Here is a 27,038-nt window from a genome sequence, read left to right on the forward strand (position 1 = left end):
GCGTTCGCTCGTCACGCCAAAGACACGGGTTCGATTCCCAACATGGGTACAATGTGTGAAGCCCATTTCTGGTGTCCCCCGCCGTGATATTGCTGGAATATTGCTAAAACCGGCGTAAAACCGTACTCGCTCACCCATATATTACAGTCAATTAGTAAAATGTGATTCTCTCAGGTAATTTATAAAATGTGTAAATATTTCAGTCTTTTTTACTGTAAAATCTGTCCATTTCTTTAACAGATTGGCTAAAATTGATTAAGATGATCAAAAGGGCCTTAAAACATCACAATAGATTATTATGTAGGATTAGAAGCCAAACAATATAGAAATGTACAATTCATCATAACATTTTCAGTCTCTTGGTGATGATATTAAACATAAACATGTTTTAAATTCGTTGTCATAATAATACAGATGGACATATTTTTTCAGTCACTTTGTAAAATAACTGAATATTCAGGCATTTAATATATTTCCTAAGTAAAAATTTTGCACATTTTGACTGTAAAAATATAAACACGATAACATAAGCAATGGTCAGGAGAAATATTTACTTTGTGTTGCAAGTCAAAATAGTGTAAACAAAAATCGCACAATTATCAAGCAAGTGACTTATCAAAACTTCGTCACCATTACCGATGCTACCCACAAAGAACCAACATTTCCTTATTATTTCGGAAACTGTATTTCCTTTTATTGATCAATGTGACCATACGCCCTTATACTATCAATGAAAGTGATAATTGCGCTTACAAATTGCGCAGCACAGGTCGGGAACTAGTCTAGGTTTCTGCTATATCATCCGGATACTCAGGGGAAAAAACAATAACAGAGGTAACAACCAGTCCCAGAAATTGCTTTAGATCAGTGCCCCTTTAAGCCCAAGGAAATCTGTTAAGGATAATTGTGACAGATTATTCTCCAGTGTTAATGTTTAATAATTAATGTCTTTTAATTCTTAAATCTTTTCAATTATATTATATTAATTTGACTTTTTAATAATTCAAGCTCTTATGGTTAGAAACATGAAAAAAAATCAACAGTTTATAAATGACACACTAACTTCTCTCCTGCCACACACACACACACACACACATCCGCCACACATCTGTACATCAATGGACTATGCTTTTGGCATAGGTCAAACTAGGATCAATAATTGAAACATCACAAAAGATACTGAACCTTTTTTGAGCTACACGAATTACACAAAACAACATTTCAAAAGTGGCAGAGAATTGGCTGAACATGAGCCTGGCAACATGGCTTCCATGGTGGCCAGCTAAATTGGTCCTATGACTTTTGAATAACGCTTCTGACAACACTGCCAAGATGGACAACAAACAAGAAAGCACAAATGCTCACATGACTTTAAGACAGGTGAGCTAGTAATTGAATGTTAAATATTGAAACTATAGCGGAAAATATTTCAAAAGTTTAAATTGAAGTCAGACACATCAACACTCTACATCTGCACTTTTCTCAGCCATATCCTTTCTTTCACCTTGTGTGTCAAGCTCCACTTGATGGGGGTGCAATGAATCCTGTTCCTGCAGTTCAGTTTCTACATTTTCTTGGGCTGCAAATTAGAGTACCCTAAATTATGGAGTGATCTAGATGAGATGTGACACAGAAACCGAGATCATATCATGAGATGGAAAGCACCAGGGTAAATATATAGAAGCACAGAGAGAAATATCATGGCAATATTATAATAATACTGTTGAGATAATGAAGAGGGATTGCAAGTTGTGATGGACACACAGGTCAGCTGACATGTTACACCTACATCTTACCTGAGGTGTCAGGATCCCCTCGAGGAGGGTCGGGTGAATCACCTTCCTGTCCTTCAGGTGCTGAATGTACTGTGGCTGAAAATTAGAGTCCATTAAAAGTATGAAGAGTGATTTACCCTGGGTGTATAGGGTATCTACAAGGACTTCAAACCATAACATACAGGTCATAGGGTATGTGTAATACAAAATAGGCCAAAATAGTAGCTCACTGTATATGTAGCCAACTGTATTAGATATAAAGGAAAACAAACACAAACAAAATTTAGTAAAATTCATTTCCAATGGTTATTTAAGCCAATAGTTGTTTGTACGCAGACCAACTGTAGGAAATCTTCAAAAAATGGAACTGCATCGCTCTTTGAATCTTGAACCTACAATCAGTCACTTACACCATCAGTATCCCCTATGTTTCAGTTTCCTTGATCTATCAGTTGAACTTACATCCTAACAATACCATTTTGGGACATCAGATGTACAGTAAGGATAAGGATTAAGAAGTTGTAACAAGCAGTTTTTCTACTAATTGAAAACAGTCTTTTGCTTGAATACATCTTTATAAACAGATTGGATGTAATGTCCTGTTTGTAGGAGTCTTTTCAATTACTATCCAATCAGCTTGTTATAACTTCTTAATCCTTATCCTTACTGTACATCTGGCTTCATTACCTGTTTTCTATTTGTTGTCCTTATTGTACATTTGGCTTCATAAATATCTGCATGCTACGTATACTTGTTCTCTATTATCATTTGCAGTTAATGTTAATGTGCTACTGTCATCACTTGGTTGGCATCATTCCCGCCTGATAATGGAGTAGAAATGTTGCTAAATGTAATAAACCAGAAGCTGTTATCCACAGAGTTGTACATCTTATTTACTCAACAACTTCCAGAATGCCAATCAAGCAGCTTGATGAAAACCACTTCATATTGGAAGTTTCTTTATCCTGTTAATACCATGTTTGGAGGTAACAAAGTAAATACCTTATGCCGGCCGTGACATAATCTCACCTGGCATTTTACATCTATCTTACCTAAGATGCTGGTCTCCTCTGGAGGAGGGTTAAGTGGCTCTCCTTCATGTCCTTCAGTATCAACATGTTTTTGGGCTGAAAATTAGAGTCCTTTAGATGTATGGAGAATGACCTCTAGACGAGAGTTGTTTTTGTCAATTATCATAATATCATGGAAGACCAGCATGAGAGTGAAAGTCTTCCACTTTGTTAGGTACACCTTGCTTAAAGCTACAGCAGTGTTGCAGGTTCTCCTCCCACATTAAACCATCTTTTTGTGGCCTATACCAAGCTTAAAAATAACAAAATAAATACCTTTGACCAGACCAAATTAATACCTGTTTACAGGAATTCGTTTTGAAGAATAATAGTCAACAAGCATCATTTCTGATGATCAACATGTGCAATATAATATAAAATATAGACATTATTTCGGAGTTCATGATTTTCTTTAGATACACAACTATTTCTATCCAAACATCTTTTATATTTGCTTTAAATGTGAAAATAATATTATCTGTTCCTATTCACTCCAGTGATCCCTATTTTATCATTTTAAATAGATCACTTCATAATTAAGAAAACATCCCCATCACAAAAGCGTTGTTAGTGAAAGAAAAGTCTTGTCACTTGATTTGGTCTTGACATTAGAATTGTTCCCAACATGGGTAACACAGTTGTAGCCTGTTCTTGGTGTGCTGTACAATGACATGGCTGAAATAATGCTTTCCAGTTTTTGCAAACAAAGTCTAATCATCTAGAGACCTTGCCAAGGTGGTAATGTAGTCTAAAAATTATGTCTCATTCTTTCTGAAGAGAAGTTCTTGGTAATAGAAATATGCTACTGTTGTGGCCGTTTTCAATGAAAGCAGTCATATTTAATTTCCAACAATGACTTTTGTAGCAGAAATATATGAAATTATTTCTTTTAAATATTTACCATTTCAATTTTCATACATTGCACCCCTTCAAACTTGAACCCCTTATAAATAAAATATACATCAATCCTTTAAAAGAAAGAGTTGAAAATGGAAATTGTTTAGGGACGCTGCTGACAGAAGATGGACAACTTGCGACAGCATGGGCTCACATGGCAGTGTAGGCCAGACAGAAGACTGACAGGACTAAAAGCATATTGAAGAGTGAATGAAAGTTTCTGGAGCATGGTACATATACCAACTGCACACTAAAAGTCAGACAAGAAACAAATGGCTGAAGATTGGGAAGTACATAACATTCATGTTATTGATAATACATTTTCAAATACTTACGCTTTTTTGATTTCCTGAAAATGAGAAAGACAATCATCTACATAATTTATCTATCAAAATCCTAATCATAGGCATATGTAATGTTTGATCTCAATCAAAGTGTTTCCTAAAAACACACAATATTTCTAGTATTACCTTTTGCCTCTTCCTTGATCAGGCGACCATAGACACACTGATAGTGATGCAACAATAATAACTTCAGAGACTGCACATTTAACACAAACCAAGAATATGAAATAAGTGACACTGTTCAGAGCAATAATGCAACACAAGTGACAAGACAAATATCAATCAATTCCTCAAGTTAATTCCCACCTACTCTATTAACAGCCAATCAGGATACAGATTTGTGTTTGAATGACTGAGTGAGTGAGTGAGTTGAGTTTGACACCGCTTTTCACAGTATTCCAGTTATATCGCGGCGTGTCAGCTTAATGTGGGAGGAAAGCCTGAAGGGATGCAGGTCTCAGACATTTATCATTTCGGTGAAACCCACGAGTGATGGTGTTGACAAACCTAGAAACATAATCTGGGCGAACCGGGATTCAAACCTACAATCATAGGTTACTGGGGTGCCCAAGGGATGTAAATCTATGCAGTGAATCACGGTGCACTTAAACAACTGGGCCACTGTGTCCCCATTTTCTGGGGTGCCCAAGGGACGCAACTTTGCACAGCGAATTGTGGTGCCTTGGACGACTGGGCCACCCGTGCCCCCTGTGTTTGAATGAAGTGATATGGAAATAATACATTTGAGTTGCCCATCAAGGATTAAAATCTTTGTCAAGAAAATCCATACTTCCTAAACTCACAATATCTTTCAAGACATTGGAATGTATGTCAGAAACATTCAATGTTTCATAAATGAATGTCTATGAAGGTGTAAATTGTTACTGGCCATTACTGCAAACATAGGACAAACACTATAATTGGGAAAACATTTTTATTTGTCAAAAACTCTTGTTGTGTGTAACTTAATATATCTAAAACAATCAAATGACAAAATAATATAAGTACAAATATTTTAAATTGAAGTTTTCATTTATCAGTTTTATATGGCCTGGAGGCTATGTGTTGCTGGTAGTGCTGAGGAGCCTGCTTGTGGTCGTGGCCTATTTTGTTTTAGGTTTATGCGAACAAATCACTATAATTACTCGGTTTAGTTGGTTAGCCAATCAGATGTCATGAAATCACTTGTAGTTTATTCATAATGATGATCTACTTGCTGTCCCCTACTGACTTCATGTCATCGTGACCAGAACCCATGGATTAGAGGTTCACCCCGTTTACTTATTTCTTGTTTTGATTTGTGAATAGACAGCCTGTAGAAAATGAGATTGATTTCCAGGATTCAAACAAAACCTTTTATTACCACATACAATCTTAGTCACCAAATTCACGACTGTAGAATTAAGCAGACTTGTAAATCAAAAGTTAAAAATTTTATGGTCATTGTAAGTCTCAGGATGATCACCGCCTTTGAAAAGTTACTGTCCATTGAACACAGAAACATGGTCCTTGACCCTTTAAATGTTTCATGATTGGGATACATATCAAGCAGCACTGGGCCAACCAATGCAATTTAACAGAGTTACATAGTGCTGGATTTTCTACTCCATGGTGTAAAATTAAAGACTGATTAGAAAAGCAGAAAGGGCTAAATGTAAAAAATTCTGTCTTGTTAACGAAAAACCCATTAAACTATAGCCACTTCTTTATTTGCAATGTAAACTGTCAGTGAACAAACTAATGCCTTATTTTTGAATGACATGACATATACTCTGACAAAAAAGACCGTATAGTGCAATCAACTGATTATGACAATCTGAATTGCATATTTTCTTCTAAAATTGCATCAAATACCCAGGATTTCTGCATCAGGGAAAACCCTGATCATATAAATATGAATATTCAAAATTTGCACACATCATTGTCATTGACCCAGGTTCCCATATGGCACATATGGAACAGTAGATTTTCAAGGTGAAGGTCATCTGTTCTCAATATCTTGAATGTTTTCAAATGGGTTTAAATCTGGAGACCTGGAGGGCCATGGCAGGACCTGAATGTTGTGATTCCTCAAAAAGACTGTTGTCAGTCTTGCCTTGTGAGGTCAGGCGTTGTCATGTTGGAAAATGACGTTCGCTTATTGCATAATGGGAAGGATGTGTGGCTGAAGAATCACACCTGTGTAACGTTGTGCCGTCAAATTTCCTTGAACTTGGACCAAGTCTGTTCTACCAATGTAAGGGAGGCCTGCCCACATGATCACACTACATCCACCACGACGTCTCTCATCCACAAGGCGAAGCATAAAACATGTCTCATCAGTAAACCAAACTTGTCTCCATCCCAGTTGTGGCCATACTCTGCCATCTTGACACCATTGACTTCGCAACAGACGATGCAGGTCCGCCCAAATGACACGTCGAGCTGGCCGTCTAGCGTGAATACCTTCAGTTCCTCACTGTCTGGGCTGATACCCTACACGATCCTGGTATTGCCGTAGTTGTAGAGGTTGCCGTGGTGGTTCTTTGACTCAAGTGACAAAGCCGTGTGAATCTGTCCGGTCGTGCTCTGGTAGTGAAACGTGGTCCACCAGACCTGGGAAGGTCCCGTGTCACACTTGCTTGTATCTTCTCTCACCTTGTCTGTGATGTCCCAAGCTGGTCGTTGAAAAGTTTGGGGGTCATCATGGATGGTGTCATAACCATCTTTTTGTCCTGAGACGAGACTGCTCAAGAATGGACTTGGGATAGGAGTTGTTGCCGTTGCATACATAGAAGCTGGGATGAAGTCCAAACTATACTCAACAACAAAAGTTCCTGTGACACCAATATCTTAGTGCATTTTTCAAACAAGTAAAGTTTGGTTTTCAATATTGTAGTACATGTATGGAATCAAGTCACAAAATGCAACTGCTACAGAAAAGCATGCATTCCATGCTAAAGTTGACTTTTATGCAAGCCCCATGCATTTCACTACCCAAGAATGGGTATAAAAACATGTGCGTTAATGGGATTCCATATGCCTTGTTTAGCATCGTGCTGACAACAACCACTCAGAAAAACACCAAAATTACGCAATTATTCAACATTACGAAATGCCACGCCTGTCTGAAAATGAGCATCTGCGAGCCATTGGTATGCTTGAAGCAGGATCAAGTCAATGTGATGTTGCAAGACAACTTAACGTCCACAGAAACACCATTTGGTGTTTATGGCAACGTTGGCAACAGACGAATGCAGTCAGAGACCATCCTCGGAGTGGCAAGCCTAATGTAACCAATAATCGACAAGACAACTGGATTCGAACAACACACCTACGAAATTGATTCCAGCCAGCAACAGTGACTGCAAAAAGCCTACCTGGCCTTCAACGAATAGCTTTACAAACCGTACGTCGCCGCCTCAGATGTGCAGGGATGTCGCCAGAAGCCCCGCCTGACGTCCCATTTTGACAGGGAACCACCATCAAGCACGTCTATAGTGGTGCAGACAGCATCTACGCTGGACAGCCATGCAGTGGGGACAAGTTCTATTCACTGACGAGTCTCGTTTTCACCACAGCCACAGCGATGGACGGATTCGAGTGTACCGACGTCGAGGTGAACGTTAAGTCAATCATTGTATCATGGAAGATCAGTTCGTGGGGCGGCAGCATTATGGTATGGGGTGGGATATCAGCAAGTTTGATAGTGGTAGAGGGAAATCTTAATGGACAGTCCTGTTGTTCTACCGTTTTTGCGTCGTCATGGCCCAGGTATTACCTTTCGACATGACAACGCCCGGACTCATATTGTTCGACTTGTTCAGGATTCTCTTCAACAAAACAACGTGAATGTCATCCCCTGGCCGGCTCACTCCACTGATCTCTCACCAATTGAGCACATGAGGGATGAGATGGATCGGCGCCTTCAACATCAACCACGTGTTCCACAGACACTCCAGGACACGCTTTTGATTTGTAATTTGACATTTTGGCATGTTCATGTTTTCTTATGAAATCTCGCATTTTCTTTTCTGAAGTCAGTATGACAAATTAAACCATTTAAACACTTACAGGAGTCTTTTATCTGTTGCAAACCAAAATTGTTTCAGATTTGGTAAAAAACATAACTTTGCATTAAATCTCATTCAATGTCACAGGAACTTTTGTTGTTCAGTATATATAATTTTCACCTGATTAATTTCATGAGTTAGTGTTTGAAAATAGATTTGTTATATATGCTAAAAAATAGTAGGTGTACCATAAGGGCAGTGAAGTTTGTTTTAACAGTACCATCGTGATTGTAATCGGCACACTTGAATTTATTCATTTCGCACCCTGGTAGGAAAAGACATACGGTGGAAATGGCAAATATTACTGGCAAATGACCTCGGTGACCTTGACCTATTTGTGGATCACTCACAATTATTTCTAATATCACCACTGCCATAAGGAGTATATAGGAGATATACTTGACATATAAATAAAGTGTGGCAGTGTCATTAATGATGGCAGAGGTCCAATTCTGACAAAACCTTAGTGGGCCCACTTGCACAAAGCCATCTTAACGCTAAGATCATCGTAAGCCTATGTTAAAGTATGGGAGTTATGATCATTTTGTGCAAGTTGGTCCAGTGCCTGCCATGCTAAGGGAACTCTTAGCAGTTGCAAGGATGTTAAGGGTGCCTTTACAAAATATCAAAACTGGTTTCACAAAAGCGCCCTTAGAGTCATCGTAAGATTTCTACAACTGCCCTTTGCACTAATCTGAAACTCTTTTGCAATGGTATAATCGCACAGATGACAGAAGAGGTTGTAAAATGTCTATACCAACTAAGACAAAATGAGTGTGAAGGCAGCAACAGGCTAAATATTATTGCTGATGAAGTAAAACTTCCACATTTTCTAACATGATGACCAAAGATAGCTGCTCTTGGCATTCTGTACCTAGCAATAAGATCATCATCAGATAGCATGTAGGAGCAATCCCCCAAAAAATATTCTTTTGCTTTTGATCGGATTCTGTTTCAAAGATTCATTCAATATGATGAATGCCACCATTATTACGGGAATTGTCATGGCTGAGGATGGGTCATTCTCACCGATTTTTTACTAGCTTGTGATCTCTATTTAAGGGGGCTTTGTGAAAGAGGTTTGTGCCGTTAGTGTAGGGATCACCTTAAAGCTAAGGGGGCTCTGTGCAAGCAGGGCCAGTTGGTGAAAGTCATGTCCTAATTGGGGAAAAGAGTCTTAGATGTCAAATGAAATATCCCCTTTTATTTTTTATGTTTACAAACGTTAGTCCAGATATACAAAGAACACTTTTTATAGCCAGACAGTGTAATTACATGATTAATTTGCGTACTTCAGTGTGGAATTGTTGGCATGGTATTTCCGGTGTTACGTGCTTACGGTAATGTCTTTCAAAAAAAAACATCCAAACTCATAACTCGTGTATAATGCGCACCCACTTCTACACAGCTGTGTTTTTTGGAAAAAAAGTGCGCACTATTCTCAAGAAAATACAGTTAGTCACACCATCTTCCCGAGGCAAGTGAGTTAACTGACTTAAAAGTCTAGTTTCCACCCTTGCCGAACTAGGCTGGTATTATGGAGTTACATTTTGGCTGGACTAACGAGTCTATGCATAGTCCAATCAAAATCGTGCACTGAAATCGAAATCCGGTTCGTAAAGTGTCATGCAGATTTCGGTCGACTGCAGGATTTGCAAAGCATGTGCACCACTAACTCGTTGTCAACAGATATTTTCTAAATCTTTTCTCACGTGCTCACATGCTTTGATGCACTTTGCGATGTAAGACTCGTTTTATCACAATATAGATCTTGATTATCGATCAGATCATCTTGACTGGGCGCCACCGTTTTATTTGAAGCAAATGCAAGTGATACGAGAGGTTGAATCTGATTGGTCAATAGGAGATGCGTATAAAGGACATAACTCGTAATAGCCACTGTCGGCTCTATGATCGAGCCCAGGAATTCCAGCCTAGTTCGGCAAGGGTGGAAACTGGACTTTTAAAGTCAGTTAACTCTCTTGCCTCGGGAAGATGAAGTCACACATTCTCATCATAAAGTGCCTTTCCACTCAAACAACTTTCTCTTACAATTTTCCTAACATGTGAGTGAGTGAGTTGGTTTATTGCCGCTTTAACAGTATTCCAGTTATATCATGATGTGTCAGCTTAATGTGGGAGGAAAGACCGAACAGGTCTCAGACATTTACTACATCAGTGAAACCCACGAGCACGGGTATGGTGCTGACAAACCTAGAAACATAATCGGGGCGAACCAGGATTTGAACCCACAATCATAGATGTCTGGCATGCCCAAGGGATGTAAGTCTATGCAGTGAATCACGGTGCACTTAAACAACTGGGCCACCGTGTCCCCATTTTCCTAACACATGTTAACACAATTCTCAACTTACAACTACTTACTAGCATATACATTTTTATAGGAATTTCCAAAGATCCCATTGGAATAATCTTACCTCTTATACACAATGACTCCAATGGCTGCCAAGACTGCAATGACTGCCAGGATCAAAATCACAGGGGTCAGTATTGCAGCCAGGTTAGGTGGTGGGGTGGTACCTGTTGACAATACAATTCCATTTTCACTTTCATTTCTCAAGTTCCCAAAGTGAAATAACTAGTCTTTATCATATAATGGGAGGGTTTCTCAGCAGGATAAAACCAACAGATAAAAATTATATCCTTTGGGGTCATATGCGGATAGATCAAAGGTCAATTAGGAACTATTTTCAGTGTTTATAAACAAACATGGCGTCGCCCTCGTCATTCTGCGATCGAGTCAGAATTAAACATCGGGAATGTGGATAAACTACAGGGATAATTGCTATCATTATCAAAAGGATAGTCTAACATACTGAAAATCAGTGTCTAACTGTGACGTAGCCGAGGCATTTTATAAGTTTTGGCAACATTGGAGATATATATTTCGAAACAATTTTGCGAGGGCACGAGGCCTAGCCAAGCGGGATCAGTAGCCATATCTGTGCTTGTAGACCTCTGCGGCTTGAAACCTTTTCCACAAATTAAAATAGTTGGATTTGGCCGAAATATGTTTGAATTGTTACCTTGTTTCGTTTTGTCGCTGTGTGTACATCTGACTACACTTCTTAACGTTATGACAGGACAGACCGACTGTCAACAACGTCTGAACGTGGCTGTGAGGTCTCATAGACTAGGGTTAAAGTAGCTTTCCTTTGACAAAGGGCGGTTACTCTAGAGGATAGACCAATGGATTCCAGCGAGAGGCAAGTAAAAACAATTGTTGTTTTGCGTATATGTTGCTTTGCCACTGTATAAGAAACAGATTTCAGTTGGAACTATATTGGCTACTCTCACTGTCCGACTGACACTTCACTTACCCTGTGATGTAATAAATATTAATGCGCACAATTTTTCGGTTATGTTTGTGAGAGAGGGAAAGCGATTTTCTAGCACAGAATTAAGAATGACATTATATGATAAAGAGGTTATCACGCTTCTGTCTTTTGGGGATGGTAAATATACTGTAGTAGGAATAAACACTATGTATTTAGCTCGCCAAGGCTTGCTAAATACAATGTTTATTCCTAATACTGGATATTTACCATTCCCAAACACACTCACGTGATAACCTCTATTTATTCAAGAAGAATATATGCCATCATTATGACATGCCTAAAACATTGACCGACTGTGGTTGACCAAGTGCATCATGTACAATTATGTGGAAGGAAACAAAAACTAGCAAGAATCTCTCACAGCAATAAGATAACAAAAGGTGGAAACTTAACAAGTGAAGCCAACAGCCAGATAATTGGCGTTGATAGGTGATTAGCAATAGACAGTGCTAATTACTGAAGTGTTGGCTTCTATTGTCTATTGCTGTGATCACCACTGTGATGATGATTTTATTACAGTTGATGTATGTACTAACTTGTGTAAATATGGAGAGACAGTGGTCAGTTTATGTTGATGACAATTTGAAGCTGATAGTCATATATATGAATTTGCATTCGACACATATACATCAATTCCATGTTATTTCAGTTAAAGTCAACTAATAAATATGGACCTTACTGTGCGTAGCATATACTAAGTGTCTTTGTGATAAAACAGTAGAATGTGTACATTTAAACACATTTTACACATACAGTACAGGCTATTACAATCAAACAGATGGCCAATACGACAGCTCGATATAAGACGCAAGAACTGAAATATTGGATATTAATTATGCCGTTAACAAAAGGAAATCAACAGGAATTGATGATGTTCTATCGGAATATGTAAACATTCCTCAGATATAGTTATTCATTATTTAGTCAGTATTTTTAATAATATTCATGAATTTGGAATGTTTCCGGAAAATTGGTCTCCAGGAATAATGTTTCTGTGTGTGTCGGGTATGGGATACCCTTCTACCTCGGCAACTGTTCTTCTGTAGCTCTCTCTCAAAGTACAAGTTGGATTTGTTACTCACAGTCCATTATTGGAGACAGAATTCTTGAATATTACACACAAGAGGTCCTAAGTTGTTTTTCTGAAGCCTGACTTGTTTATGCACAACACATATCTAGGGGATAGCGGCCATAAAATTTCCGAGTCCCGTGATGGGATTCGAACCACGGACCTTCTGATCCGAGGTCGGACGCCTTGTCCACATGACCAAAGACGTTAACCCCGTCAGCAAGCTGACAAGGTAAGGATGTCATCTGTGGGATGACTCCATGCCCTGCCACACTCTGATACACTCTGAGTCTGATATATTTCTGATCCGGATTTTTAATATAGAGAGAGAACCTCTCTGTTCAGCCGTGAGTCTCCAAACCCCCACACTACTCCTGGACAACAAACAAAATACTATCAATAATAATTTCAGCTCCTCCCCTGAAATAATGTTCAATGTCATGCAGAATGAGTCATAAGCTTATCTCAATAAAAGCTAATTGCCCTTCCCTCAAATGGTAATTTAGTTCGTGCTATCAAACTCTTCTTGTCTAAAATAACTTGATTAACTACCTAAATTTATCAGTCAATCAGAAATAGTTAATCAGTCAAGTAAACATAGGATGAAAACCAAATACTATGTCAGGCTGTTTGGTGCCAGAAAACCTTTAATCAGACCATTCCATTCAAGCAGTAGTTCTTACAATATTTGGTCATGTCAATACTGATAATTTATTCCATCTTTTCATTTGCTCTTTGGCACTTGTATATCAAGACCAGATCTTGGTAATTCCCTTCAACTCTTAAGAAGTTAATTCTATTACAAAGAGAAACGCAATCAATAATCCTTGACCTCATAGGTGCTTTGTACAGCCTCCCGGTACAATCACCCTTCTCATTTCCATTTCATATTTTAACCCAGAACTTTGTAGAATTTCATTAACAACATAGTAAGATTATAGTGATAATGATCCCACCGCACAAAAAAAGCTATTTGTGTAGTTGTCTACCGGGAATTTTAGTATTTCATTACAAATGTAAAACCTTGAAATGTAAATTCTGCCTACCTAATACACAGGTATTCCACCCCTTGTATTTGCGACTAAAAAAGTAGTTTTGCATTTGCAAAATCTTAAAAAAAATATAAACAAAAGTAGCGAAAATTATTTAGGGGCATGAAAATTCTGCATCATACATATGAATATGATTTATATACAAAATCAACTTTGACGAAAAATATACTTGAAAACTACCCAAACGCTGTTGGAAGCAAAAGAATACACGCTGGTCAATTAAATGGTGCTTTGCAAAACCAACAGTCTAAATTGATGAGATAAGAGAGAAATTTACAGTGTATTACGAAACATTTTCAAGAGCATAACAAACAGCCTGAAATGATATTTACTCCATAAATGGCCATCGCTCATTATTTTTGCCTTGTCAATGTGGAACAAATGTATAAAGGAACTCAACAGTTTGAGTAAGGGCTAGACACTTATGATAAAGGGAGACAATTTGAGGGGAGGTCACTCTTGTATGACAATAGTTCTGTCAAAGTGTTATTTTCACAGCAGTGAAATATTAAGTGTTATGTACACTGCTGTTAAATATCAAGTGCAATGAAAATATCACTTTTCTCAACTTTGGTAAACTCAGTCTTTCACACTTACGTATATAATAAAATAATAAATCACATATGTATCCTTAAACAATTCAGCAATCAATCTGTCATCACTGTATGGATGAATAATAATTTTTGTGTACATGTTATCATGCAGACAAAATAAAATATAAATGATTCATTTTCAGTTCACGTACCTGTCTCACAATCATCCCCTGAAAAGTGTTCTTTACATTTACTGCAAGCTCCATTTTGTACGTTACAGACATTGTTGAGGCAGTTCTTGCTACATGGCTGCTTACATCGGTCCCCATGCCAGCCTCTATTGCATCCTTCTGAACACTTTCCAGTCAGTTTGTGACAGTGGACTGACTTGTCAGGAGAAGGGGCACAGTTGGCGCTGCACGTTTCATCACAGGATGCACCATATTTACCCTGGGGACATTCTTCACCCTGTCCTTGGATGGCTGAAACAATCATGTTGATTAAACTGTTGGTGATTCCTTATTATGTTTTGTTCCATTACAGATCTTCACATTCAGTACGTGCACAGTGAGTTGCCAGACAAGTAGTGCCACTGTAGCTCACATGGATATGTTATCAGCCGTTTGAAATGTTAACAAAAACCAGTCGCAGACGTAACGTGTACGCGTGACGGCTCTGCCGTATCTTGTACGCGAGACGGATGCATCTGTGAAAACAGCCACAAAGATGCTGTGAGGATTCATATTCAAAAATTTCAAATAAACAATCATAAAAGTCACTCAAATATAAAGTTTTATCTAAGCATGATGTAATAATAAGCAACACAATACAAGCCAAACTTCACCTCCCCCAGCTTAGCAAGTTTAGAGAAGTTTCCATAGCCAAATATGTATTTTGAGAGAATGTAAGAGCATGGTACAAATGTAAAGTGAAATCAAGGCTATTTTCAACACGATAAGGGAAGGAGTTTACAGAGCCCTTTTGGGAGCTTTTGTAGCAATGTCAACATGATGTTATACATTGTCAACATGATGTTATACATCGTCAACATGTTATACATCGTCAACATGATGCTATATATCGTCAACATGATGTTATACATCATCAACATGATGTTATACATTGTCAACATGTTATCCATTGTCAACATGATGTTATACATCGTCAACATGATGTTATACATCGTCAACATGATGTTATACATCGTCAACATGATGTTATACATCATCAACAAGATGTTATACATTGTCAACATGTTATCCATTGTCAACATGATGTTATACATCGTCAACATGATGTTATACATTGTCAACATGATGTTATACATTGTCAACATGTTATCCATTGTCAACATGATGTTATACATCGTCAACATGATGTTATACATCGTCAACATGATGTTATACATTGTCAACATGATGTTATACATTGTCAACATGATGTTATACATCGTCAACATGTTAAACATCGTCAACATGATGCTATACATCGTCAACATGATGTTATACATCATCAACATGATGTTATACATTGTCAACATGTTATCCATTGTCAACATGATGTTATACATCGTCAACATGATGTTATACATTGTCAACATGATGTTATACATCGTCAACATGTTATACATCGTCAACATGATGCTAAACATCGTCAACATGATGTTATACATCATCAACATGATGTTATACATCGTCAACATGATGTTATACATCGTCAACATGATGTTATACATCGTCAACATGATGTTATACATCGTCAACATGATGTTATACATCGTCAACATGATGTTATACATCGTCAACATGTTATACATCGTCAACATGATGCTATATATCGTCAACATGATGTTATACATCATCAACATGATGTTATACATTGTCAACATGTTATCCATTGTCAACATGATGTTATACATCGTCAACATGATGTTATACATCGTCAACATGATGTTATACATCGTCAACATGATGTTATACATCATCAACATGATGTTATACATTGTCAACATGTTATCCATTGTCAACATGATGTTATACATCGTCAACATGATGTTATACATCATCAACATGATGTTATACATTGTCAACATGTTATCCATTGTCAACATGATGTTATACATTGTCAACATGATGTTATACATTGTCAACATGTTATCCATTGTCAACATGATGTTATACATCGTCAACATGATGTTATACATCGTCAACATGATGTTATCCATTGTCAACATGATGTTATACATTGTCAACATGCTGTTATACATTGTCAACATGATGTTATACATTGTCAACATGATGTTATACATCGTCAACATGATGTTATACATCATCAACATGATGTTATACATTGTCAACATGTTATCCATTGTCAACATGATGTTATACATTGTCAACATGATGTTATACATCGTCAACATGATGTTATACATTGTCAACATGATGTTATACATCGTCAACATGATGTTATACATCGTCAACATGATGTTATACATTGTCAACATGATGTTATACATTGTCAACATGTTATCCATTGTCAACATGATGTTATACATCGTCAACATGATGTTATACATTGTCAACATGATGTTATACATTGTCAACATGTTATCCATTGTCAACATGATGTTATACATTGTCAACATGATGTTATACATTGTCAACATGATGTTATACATTGTCAACATGTTATCCATTGTCAACATGATGTTATACATTGTCAACATGATGTTATACATCGTCAACATGATGTTATACATTGTCAACATGATGTTATACATTGTCAACATGATGTTATACATCGTCAACATGATGTTATACATTGTCAACATGATGTTATACATCGTCAACATGATGTTATACATTGTCAACATGTTATCCATTGTCAACATGATGTTATACATCGTCAACATGATGTTATACATCGTTAACATGATGTTATACATTGTCAACATGATGTTATCCATTGTCAACATGATGTTATACATTGTCAACATGATGTTATACATTGTCAACATGATGTTATACATCGTCAACATGATGTTATACATCGTCAACATGATGTTATCCATTGTCAACATGATGTTATCCATTGTCAACATGATGTTATACATTGTCAACATGATGTTATACATCGTCAACATGATGTTATACATTGTCAACATGATGTTATACATTGTCAACATGTTATACATCGTCAACATGATGCTATACATCGTCAACATGATGTTATACATCGTCAACATGATGTTATACATTGTCAACATGATGTTATACATTGTCAACATGTTATCCATTGTCAACATGATGTTATACATCGTCAACATGATGTTATACATTGTCAACATGTTATCCATTGTCAACATGATGTTATACATTGTCAACATGTTATCCATTGTCAACATGATGTTATACATCGTCAACATGATGTTATACATCATCAACATGATGGTATACATTGTCAACATGTTATCCATTGTCAACATGATGTTATACATCGTCAACATGATGTTATACATTGTCAACATGATGGTATACATCGTCAACATGATGTTATACATTGTCAACATGATGGTATACATTGTCAACATGTTATCCATTGTCAACATGATGTTATACATCATCAACATGATGTTATACATCGTCAACATGATGTTATACATCGTCAACATGATGTTATACATCATCAACATGATGTTATACATTGTCAACATGTTATCCATTGTCAACATGATGTTATACATCGTCAACATGATGTTATACATTGTCAACATGATGTTATACATCGTCAACATGATGTTATACATTGTCAACATGATGTTATACATCGTCAACATGATGTTATACATCGTCAACATGATGTTATACATTGTCAACATGATGGTATACATTGTCAACATGTAATCCATTGTCAACATGATGTTATACATCGTCAACATGTTATACATCGTCAACATGATGCTATACATCGTCAACATGATGTTATACATCGTCAACATGATGTTATACATTGTCAACATGTTATCCATTGTCAACATGATGTTATACATCGTCAACATGATGTTATACATCGTCAACATGATGTTATACATCGTCAACATGATGTTATACATCATCAACATGATGTTATACATTGTCAACATGTTATCCATTGTCAACATGATGTTATACATTGTCAACATGTTATACATCGTCAACATGATGTTATACATCGTCAACATGTTATACATCGTCAACATGTTATCCATTGTCAACATGATGTTATACATCGTCAACATGATGTTATACATCATCAACATGATGTTATACATTGTCAACATGTTATCCATTGTCAACATGATGTTATACATCGTCAACATGATGTTATACATCGTCAACATGATGTTATACATTGTCAACATGTTATCCATTGTCAACATGATGTTATACATTGTCAACATGTTATCCATTGTCAACATGATGTTATACATTGTCAACATGTTATCCATTGTCAACATGATGTTATACATCGTCAACATGATGTTATCCATTGTCAACATGATGTTATACATTGTCAACATGTTATCCATTGTCAACATGATGTTATACATCGTCAACATGATGTTATACATTGTCAACATGATGTTATACATCGTCAACATGATGTTATACATCGTCAACATGATGTTATACATTGTCAACATGATGTTATACATTGTCAACATGATGTTTCCTGCGTTACATGCTCACAGTAACACGTTTGCATTTTTTTCTCCCCAATGCAAACATGTTACTGTGAGCATGTAACGTGAGCATATAGAAGAAAATTATCTTGTTCTCCCTGCAAGAAAAAGAAATATGTCTCCTTTCTCCCCTTTTTTCAAATATATTAATATGTAATACAATAACTCTTTACATGATGATGGGACTGAACACATCGTCTTTACTTGTCCCATTATTTTAACCAAAAATGTAGTCAAGGATAATAACAAAATCAACTAACTTGCAAGCATCAGCCTATTTCATTCTGGAAGACAAGTAGTAAGTGGTAGCCTGTTGTCTCGCACTTTGAGGTACCATGATGCTTATACTGATTCTTACCACATATTGCCGTCTATAATGCGACCCCACGTGTAAGGCGACCCCCTGTGTACAAGCCTTCAAAATGGATGCTAGTTTATATACCCCGACTATAACATCGCATACAAAGGCTCGCTAAATACAATGTTTATTCCTAATGCAGGATAGTTTCCATCCCCAAACACACTCGTGTGATAACCTCTATTTATTCCAGAAGAATATATGCCATCATTATGGTGTTTCATTATGACATGCCCAAAACACTGACCAACTGTGGTTGACCAAGTACATCATGTACACCTTACAATTATGTGGAATAAAACAAAAACTAGCAAGAATCTCTCACAGCAATAAGATAACAAAAGGTGGAAACTTAACAAGTGAAGCCAATAGCCAGATAATTGGCGTTGATAGGTGACTAGCAATAGGCAGTGCTAATTACTGAAGTGTTGGCTTCTATTGTCTATTGCTGTGATCACCACTGTGATGATGATTTTATTACAGTTGATGTATGTACTAACTTGTGTAAATATGGAGAGACAGTGGTCAGTTTATGTTGATGACAATTTGAAGCTGATAGTCATATATATATGAATTTGCATTCAACACATATACATCAATTCCATGTTATTTCAGTTAAAGTCAACTAATAAATATGGATCTTACTGTGCGTAGCATATACTAAGTGTCTTTGTGATAAAACAGTAGAATGTGTACATTTAAACACATTTTACACATACAGTACAGGCTATTACAATCAAACAGATGGCCAATACGACAGCTCGATATAAGACCCAAGAACTGAAATATTGGATATTAATCATGCTGTTAAAAAAAGGAAATCAACAGGAATTGATGATGTTCTATCAGAATATGTAAACATTCCTCAGATATAGTTATTCATTATTTAGTCAGTATTTTTAATAATATTCATGAATTTGGAATGTTTCCGGAAAATTGGTCTCCAGGAATAATGTTTCTGTGTGTGTCGGGTATGGGATACCCTTCTACCTCGGCAACTGTTCTTCTGTAGCTCTCTCTCAAAGTACAAGTTGGATTTGTTACTCACAGTCCATTATTGGAGACAGAATTCTTGAATATTACACACAAGAGGTCCTAAGTTGTTTTTCTGAAGCCTGACTTGTTTATGCACAACACATATCTAGGGGATAGCGGCCATAAAATTTCCGAGTCCCGTGATGGGATTCGAACCACGGACCTTCTGATCCGAGGTCGGACGCCTTGTCCACATGACCAAAGACGTTAACCCCGTCAGCAAGCTGACAAGGTAAGGATGTCATCTGTGGGATGACTCCATGCCCTGCCACACTCTGATACACTCTGAGTCTGATATATTTCTGATCCGGATTTTTAATATAGAGAGAGAACCTCTCTGTTCAGCCGTGAGTCTCCAAACCCCCACACTACTCCTGGACAACAAACAAAATACTATCAATAATAATTTCAGCTCCTCCCCCGAAATAATCAATCAATAATCCTTGACCTCATAGGTCCTTTGTACAGCCTCCCGGTACAATCACCCTTCTAATTTCCATTTCATATTTTAACCCAGAATTTTGTAGAATTTCATTAACAACATAGTAAGATTATAGTGATAATAATCCCACCGCACAAAAAAGGCTATTTGTGTAGTTGTCTACCGGGAATTTTAGTATTTCAATACAAATGTAAAACCTTGAAATGTAAATTATCCCTACCTAATTCTCAGGGACGGTTCACCACCCCTTGTATTTGCGACTAAAAAAGTAGTTTTGCGTTTGCAAAATCTTAAAAAAATATAAACCAAAGTAATGAAAATTATTTAGGGGCATGAAAATTTGGTATCATACATATGAATATGATCTATATACAAAAACTTTGGCGAAAAATATACTTGAAAACTACCAAACTGCTGTTGGAAGCAAAGGAATACACGCTGGTCAAGTAAATGGCGCTTTGCAAAACCAACAGTCTCAATTGATGAGATAAGTGAGAAATTTACAGTGTATTACGAAACATTTGCAAGAGCATAACAAACAGCCTGAAGCGATATTTACTCCATAAATGGCCATCGCTCATTACTTTTGCCTTGTCAATGTGGAACAAATGTATAAAGGAAGACAACAGTTTGAGTAAGGGCTAGACACTTATGATAAAGGGAGACAATTTGAGGGGAGGTCACTCTTGTATGACAATAGTTCTGTAATAGTGAGATTTTCACAGCAGTGAAATATTAAGTGTTATGTACACTGCTGTTAAATATCAAGTGCAATGCAAATATCACTTTTCTCAACTTTGGTAAACTCAGTCTTTCACACTTACGTATATAATAAAATAATAAATCACATATGTATCCTTAAACAATTCAGCAATCAATCTGTCATCACTGTATGGATGAATAATAATTTTTGTGTACATGTTATCATGCTGCCAAACATAAATGATACATATTCTTCAGTCCACGTACCTGTCTCACAATAATCCCCTGAAAAGTGTTCTTTACATTTACTGCAAGCTCCATTTTGTACGTTGCAGACATTGTTGAGGCAGTTCTTGCTACACTGGTGATTACATCGGTCCCCATGCCAGCCGCTCTTGCATCCTTCCGAACACCGTCCAGTCAGTTTGTCACAGTACACAGATTCATCAGTAGAAGAAGGGGCACAGTTGGCGCTGCACGTTTCATCACAGTTTTTACCATATTTACCCAGGGGACATTCTTCACCCTGTCCTTGGATGGCTGAAACAATCATGATTCCTTATTATGTTTTGTTCCATTACAGATCTTCACATTCAGTATGTGCACAATGAGTTACCAGACAAGAAGTGCCACTGTAGCTCACATGGATATGTTGTCAGCCGTTTGAAATGTCAACAAAAACAGCCACAAAGATGCTGTGAGCATTCATATTCAAAAATTTCAAATAAACAATCATAAAAGACACTCAAATATAAAGCATGATGTCATAATAAGCAACACAATACAAGCCAAACTTCACCTCCTCCAGCTTAGCAAGTTTAGAGAAGTTTCCATAGCCACACCTTCCTGCTTAATTCAAGGTTGTGAGTGTGGCCTTGAAAGTGAAGAATAGGATTGTAAGTTGTGTGATAGGTAGTGTGAATGGTTGTATGTGCAGTTGTTTACTAAACAGGTCTCATAGTTTATGTTAATGACTATATCTCTGACAGTGTGATGTCAGCGGATAATATTCCTCAAGGTCATTACCATATACATAATGGAAATACCGGTACTGCACAAAACGTTATGTTTAAAGGATTCTGGGTGTGGAGAGATTTACAACTGATAGTTTATTGTAAGTATACCTTCCACAACATAACACGAAATCTTGTATACAATATCACAGGACTTAGAAATATAGTTCATAACTTCTTTATTTAACTCAGAATTTCGTATTCATGTGGTTATGTTTTAAAGACAACATTCATAAGTCTCAGTTAAATGATTTGTTTCTTTAATACAGTTGATGCAGTTTCACACTTGAAGGCCACAAACACTCTCAGTGGTGTATACAGCAATACATCACATTGGAAAGTTGTAAAAAAGTGTAATTTACTGAAGAAACCCTGATTTTTGTTTTGATAAAGTTTGTATACAGATGGATGATATAACTGTTGCTGTGAGACTTGTGTCATGTCATGAAACTTTCTTTCAGACAAGGATACCATTGTTAACATAGAGAGGGAGACACTGAAAGTCCTAAAGGATCTTCTTGAGGTCCAAAAAAAGAGACTCCACTTGGAAGAACAGAAACTGGCCTATATCATCCCATTGGAAGCTGGCCGCTCTGGCTGACTGAACGTGTCACCAATTATTCAGTTCATATAAACTTTGATTCATTTTCAAAAATAAAACAATTCAGACAGTTAATGTAGCTTCTGCTTTCATTGATGATCGGTTACAAAAAGACATAATAATCTTAATCACACAATCATTAAGAGAAACAGTAGTAGTATTATCTTAAAGTATCATATCTTAATGTCATCAGCACAAATGTATACCTTACTCATGTCTCAAATATTGATAAATGTTGTATGTCTGTGAGTAAAATAAGTGATGTACATGCCGTGACCTGGACTTAAGGAGTCCAAAACCCTCTCCACAGTATGATGTGTTCTACAGTGTGCAGTGTTGTAGTGTTCCTCAGACGGTGTTGTAGGGTTCACTATTGGTGTAAGTGTAGGCAAGGATTATATCCTACCTAAATATTATCCTGGGGGAAGTTTTACTCTAGAGTATAGTATCCTACCCTAGTGCCACACTGGTATAGGTTCAAATTCACTAGGGAGAATTATCCTGACACAAGAGAATTTCATCCTCGGGATAAAAAATAGAGGCGGATAGTATTGACTCTTACATAAGCAGCAATGGGCGACATGATTATCTGATGGAAAAAGTGTCAATTCATTAAACATACTGACAATGCCACTAAAGACAGCTTAAAATATTCCAATTTCAAATGTTATTCCATTTGGTGGCAATTTTGATGGCGTCAGTTTACATTGTGAAATTTTGTATTACCGTATCGACGTAATAAGAGCTCCGCTCTAATAAGCGCCCACGGCGACATTTGCTAAGATATTGGCTAGTGGAAAATCCCAATTAGCACCCCTTCCCATTGATCAATTTATTCACTTATATTACGCACTCGTGTGTTATATACACCCTTAATTATGGGCAATAAAATTCAGGAGAAATATATCTGTCGTACCTAATCATTTCAGGCTGTCTGCATTAACCACAAAATTTATCTTTCAACTCTCTTTTTTTCCACCAAAATAATATTCTAATAAGAACCCCCTATTTCTAATTTTGAGAGCGCCCTGAGCGCTTATTACGTCGGACCACCTCCGTGGTCTAGTGGTAGAGCGTCCGTCCGGAGAGCGGAAGGTACGGGGTTCGATCCCCAACCGCATCATACCAAAAGACGTTAAAAGATGGTACTTGTTGTGACCCTGTCTGGCGCTCGGCATTTAGGGGCTAATACAAGGACTGGTCGGCTCGGAGTCAGTATACTGTGTCTGAGTGAGGTATTCATGTTAAACTACGGCATGGTATCGGCATCAGTCCGGACTAGTACAAGCAGCCATACACACACAGGTGCATGCACATCGCTATATAACTAAGGAAGTGTTATCATCAATATAAAATTTGGTCAATACAAATTGGAAATGTTAGATAAAACATCCCTAGTCATGATGATTTACCGAGTAAATTGTATTTCCTGTTCTGCTAGGCTTGTGTCATATGAAGAGAATATAATTACCATTTGTGTTGTCGCGTAAACTGAGCCGGAAGTAGCAATCAGCTGTGCACACAAATCTTGGAATCTATTGGTGATTCGAATACACAATGCCATTTAGAAAGTGGTCAAATGTAACAAATGTTATATTTGTGATAACATTTCCTTAGTAAAGTACAGATTCTCGTACTTTTAAGGGTTGAGTCCCGTCCGGGATTCGCAGCGTTATCTCAAATATAACATTTGTTACCGGTTATAATTGGGAATCTGGATAAACTACAGGGATAATTGCTATCATTATCAAAAGAACAGTCTAATATACTGAAAATCAGTGTCTAACTGTGACGTAGCTAAGGCATTTTATAAGTTTTGGCAACTTTGGAGATAAATATTTTGACACAATTTTGCGAGGGCACGAGGCCTAGCCAAGCGGGATCAGTAGCCATATCTGTGCTTGTAGTCCTCTGCGGCTTGAAACCTTCTCCACAAATTAAAACAGTTGGATTTGGCCGAAATAAGTTTGAATTGTTACCTTGTTTCGTTTTGTCGCTGTGTGTACATCTGACTACACTCCTTAACGTTATGACAGGACAGACAGACTGTCAACAACGTCTGAACGTGGCCGTGACGTCTCATAGACCAGGGTTGGAGTAGCTTCCCTTTGACTAAGGGCAGTTACTCTAGCGGACAGACCAATGGATTGGCGCGAAAGGCAATTAAATACAATTGTAGTTTTGCGTATATGTTGCTTTGCCACTGGATAAGAAACAGATTTCAGTTGGAACTATATTTTACTGTCACAGTCTGACTGACACATCACTTACTCTGTGACGTAATAAATATTAATGCGCGCATTCCAGGAAAACTCGCAATGTTTCGGTAATGTTTGTGAGAGAGGGAAAGCGATTTTGAAGCACAGAATTAAAGAATGACATCATATGATAAAGAGGTTATCACGCTCGCTAAATACAATGTTTATTCCTAATGCAGGATATTTACCATCCCCAAACACACTCGCGTGATAACCTCTATATGTGTTAGTTTTTAATCTGTACAAATTCAGTAAAAGCAGAAATTAGTGAAAGTGAACATGCAAGTGAATGAAAGGGAGACAATTCTGTAAACTTTCTAGAGTTACACGGGGTCGAAGCGCCACTTCCGTCCATTGAGGGAGGTAATTCTAAATCGATGTTGTCGATCGGTGTATTGTTTACACTTTGCATGTTGCAAGTAAATAGCTATAACTTTGCTGTAACAGTTAGTAATTTCCGTAATGGTTTGAATTTCTGTTTTAATCAACATTACTGTAATTCGCTTTCTTTGCAAAATATATTAATACTTTGTACCTTTTAATGTAAACAAATCTAGTCCGCTGTATTTATAGAATATTCAATATATTTGTCAAGGACCATTATTGGTATTGTTTTACAAATATTTTCCAATTACTGTCAAAGCAATTTTCAAGTATTTTTATATTTTCATTTTATTATTTCACACATTATTACACAATTGTTCCAACTTTTTATATTTCATGTCAAAATATAACAAAAGGCTAAATTAATGTTTTGTTACTTTATTATCAATAATTTAATTTGTGAATCATTTATATAAGTGCAACTATCATAATTTCACATATATAATGCTTCAAGACTCTTTTATTCTGTAATAAAGGCCTCCAACCCAGAGTACATGTGTATATAATCAAGTTACAACAATTTTAAGTTACAAACAACAATTACAATCATTAAGAAGAGATCTACTATAATCTTCAAAAGTAAGTGAAGCACTCGTAAACTGTATATAAAGTTGTCTCCCTTTAACCTCTGAGATAAACCTGCCTTGCCTGTGTGCATTTAACAATATACAGTGCTAAAGATTCTGACAAAGAATTATCTGTCATAACTTTCTCAAATGTGTCGAGAGTACAAAGATTACTAGTACAAATACTTGGCAAAAGCATATTTCTGAACTTGTTATACAAGTAACATGATGTAATAATACTTTATCCTCTCTAGCAACACCTCCCCACAGCCCAGTTTCAACAGCCAGTTTGTGGTTACCACATCTGAATCGACTAAGAACAATTCTTAAATTTGTACTCTTCATATTGTGCACTGATTTGATAATGGAATAATAATAAAGCTTACTTGTTTCACTTATAGATAGTGCCCATGTTTGTTTCCAACAATCCTGCAACCTTTCCCTACAAATTCTAAGGAAATGGGTTATGTCACCAACACCCTGTTCAAACCAAACTAGACCAAATCCAAGTATGTTCAACAGATAGTTTATTCTAGTTGCCCATGTGGCTCTACCAGCCCCATCTAACTGATATAACATCAGATAGCAAGCCTTAGGATACCTATTTGTGGACATGTTTAATATTTTCAGCCAATACTTAATTGAATTGAACATGGTTGTTACATGTAATGGATACCGTCCTAGCTCCCCATACAAGACTGCTGCTGGAGTGTTTGAATTAACATGGAGAACTTTTCAAAGAAATTTGCAGTGCACATTTTCTATAACTTGGACACTTTCAAATCCCCAAACACATGATGCATAACAT

At 36.9% G+C, this 27,038-nt stretch overlaps 2 protein-coding genes across 3 annotated transcripts in view; both read right to left on the bottom strand.

Annotated features, from left to right (window-relative positions):
- Nucleotides 1-27,038, bottom strand: part of LOC124122616 (multiple epidermal growth factor-like domains protein 6) — a 97,016-nt gene that overhangs the window by 42,837 nt on the left and 27,141 nt on the right. The gene's annotated exons all lie outside the window — the stretch shown is intronic.
- Nucleotides 1-27,038, bottom strand: part of LOC124122611 (ankyrin repeat and KH domain-containing protein 1-like) — a 47,229-nt gene that overhangs the window by 9,822 nt on the left and 10,369 nt on the right. The window contains exons 3-9 of one of the 2 annotated variants that reach the window (XM_048390315.1): nucleotides 21,681-21,948; nucleotides 13,309-13,317; nucleotides 10,577-10,681; nucleotides 4,078-4,091; nucleotides 2,828-2,902; nucleotides 1,797-1,871; nucleotides 1,505-1,579 (exon numbers count right to left, since the gene is read on the bottom strand). In XM_048390315.1, coding sequence (XP_048246272.1) covers nucleotides 1,505-1,579; nucleotides 1,797-1,871; nucleotides 2,828-2,902; nucleotides 4,078-4,091; nucleotides 10,577-10,681; nucleotides 13,309-13,317; nucleotides 21,681-21,948 — 621 coding nt within the window. Of the gene's footprint in view, nucleotides 1-1,504; nucleotides 1,580-1,796; nucleotides 1,872-2,827; nucleotides 2,903-4,077; nucleotides 4,092-10,576; nucleotides 10,682-13,308; nucleotides 13,318-14,363; nucleotides 14,634-21,675; nucleotides 21,949-27,038 lie in introns of both variants that reach the window. The other variant, XM_046485692.2, reaches the window with a different exon arrangement.

Source organism: Haliotis rufescens, unplaced genomic scaffold (assembly GCF_023055435.1).
Source record: "Haliotis rufescens isolate VD_foot unplaced genomic scaffold, xgHalRufe1.0.p SCAF_9, whole genome shotgun sequence".
NCBI classification, from domain to species: domain Eukaryota; kingdom Metazoa; phylum Mollusca; class Gastropoda; order Lepetellida; family Haliotidae; genus Haliotis; species Haliotis rufescens.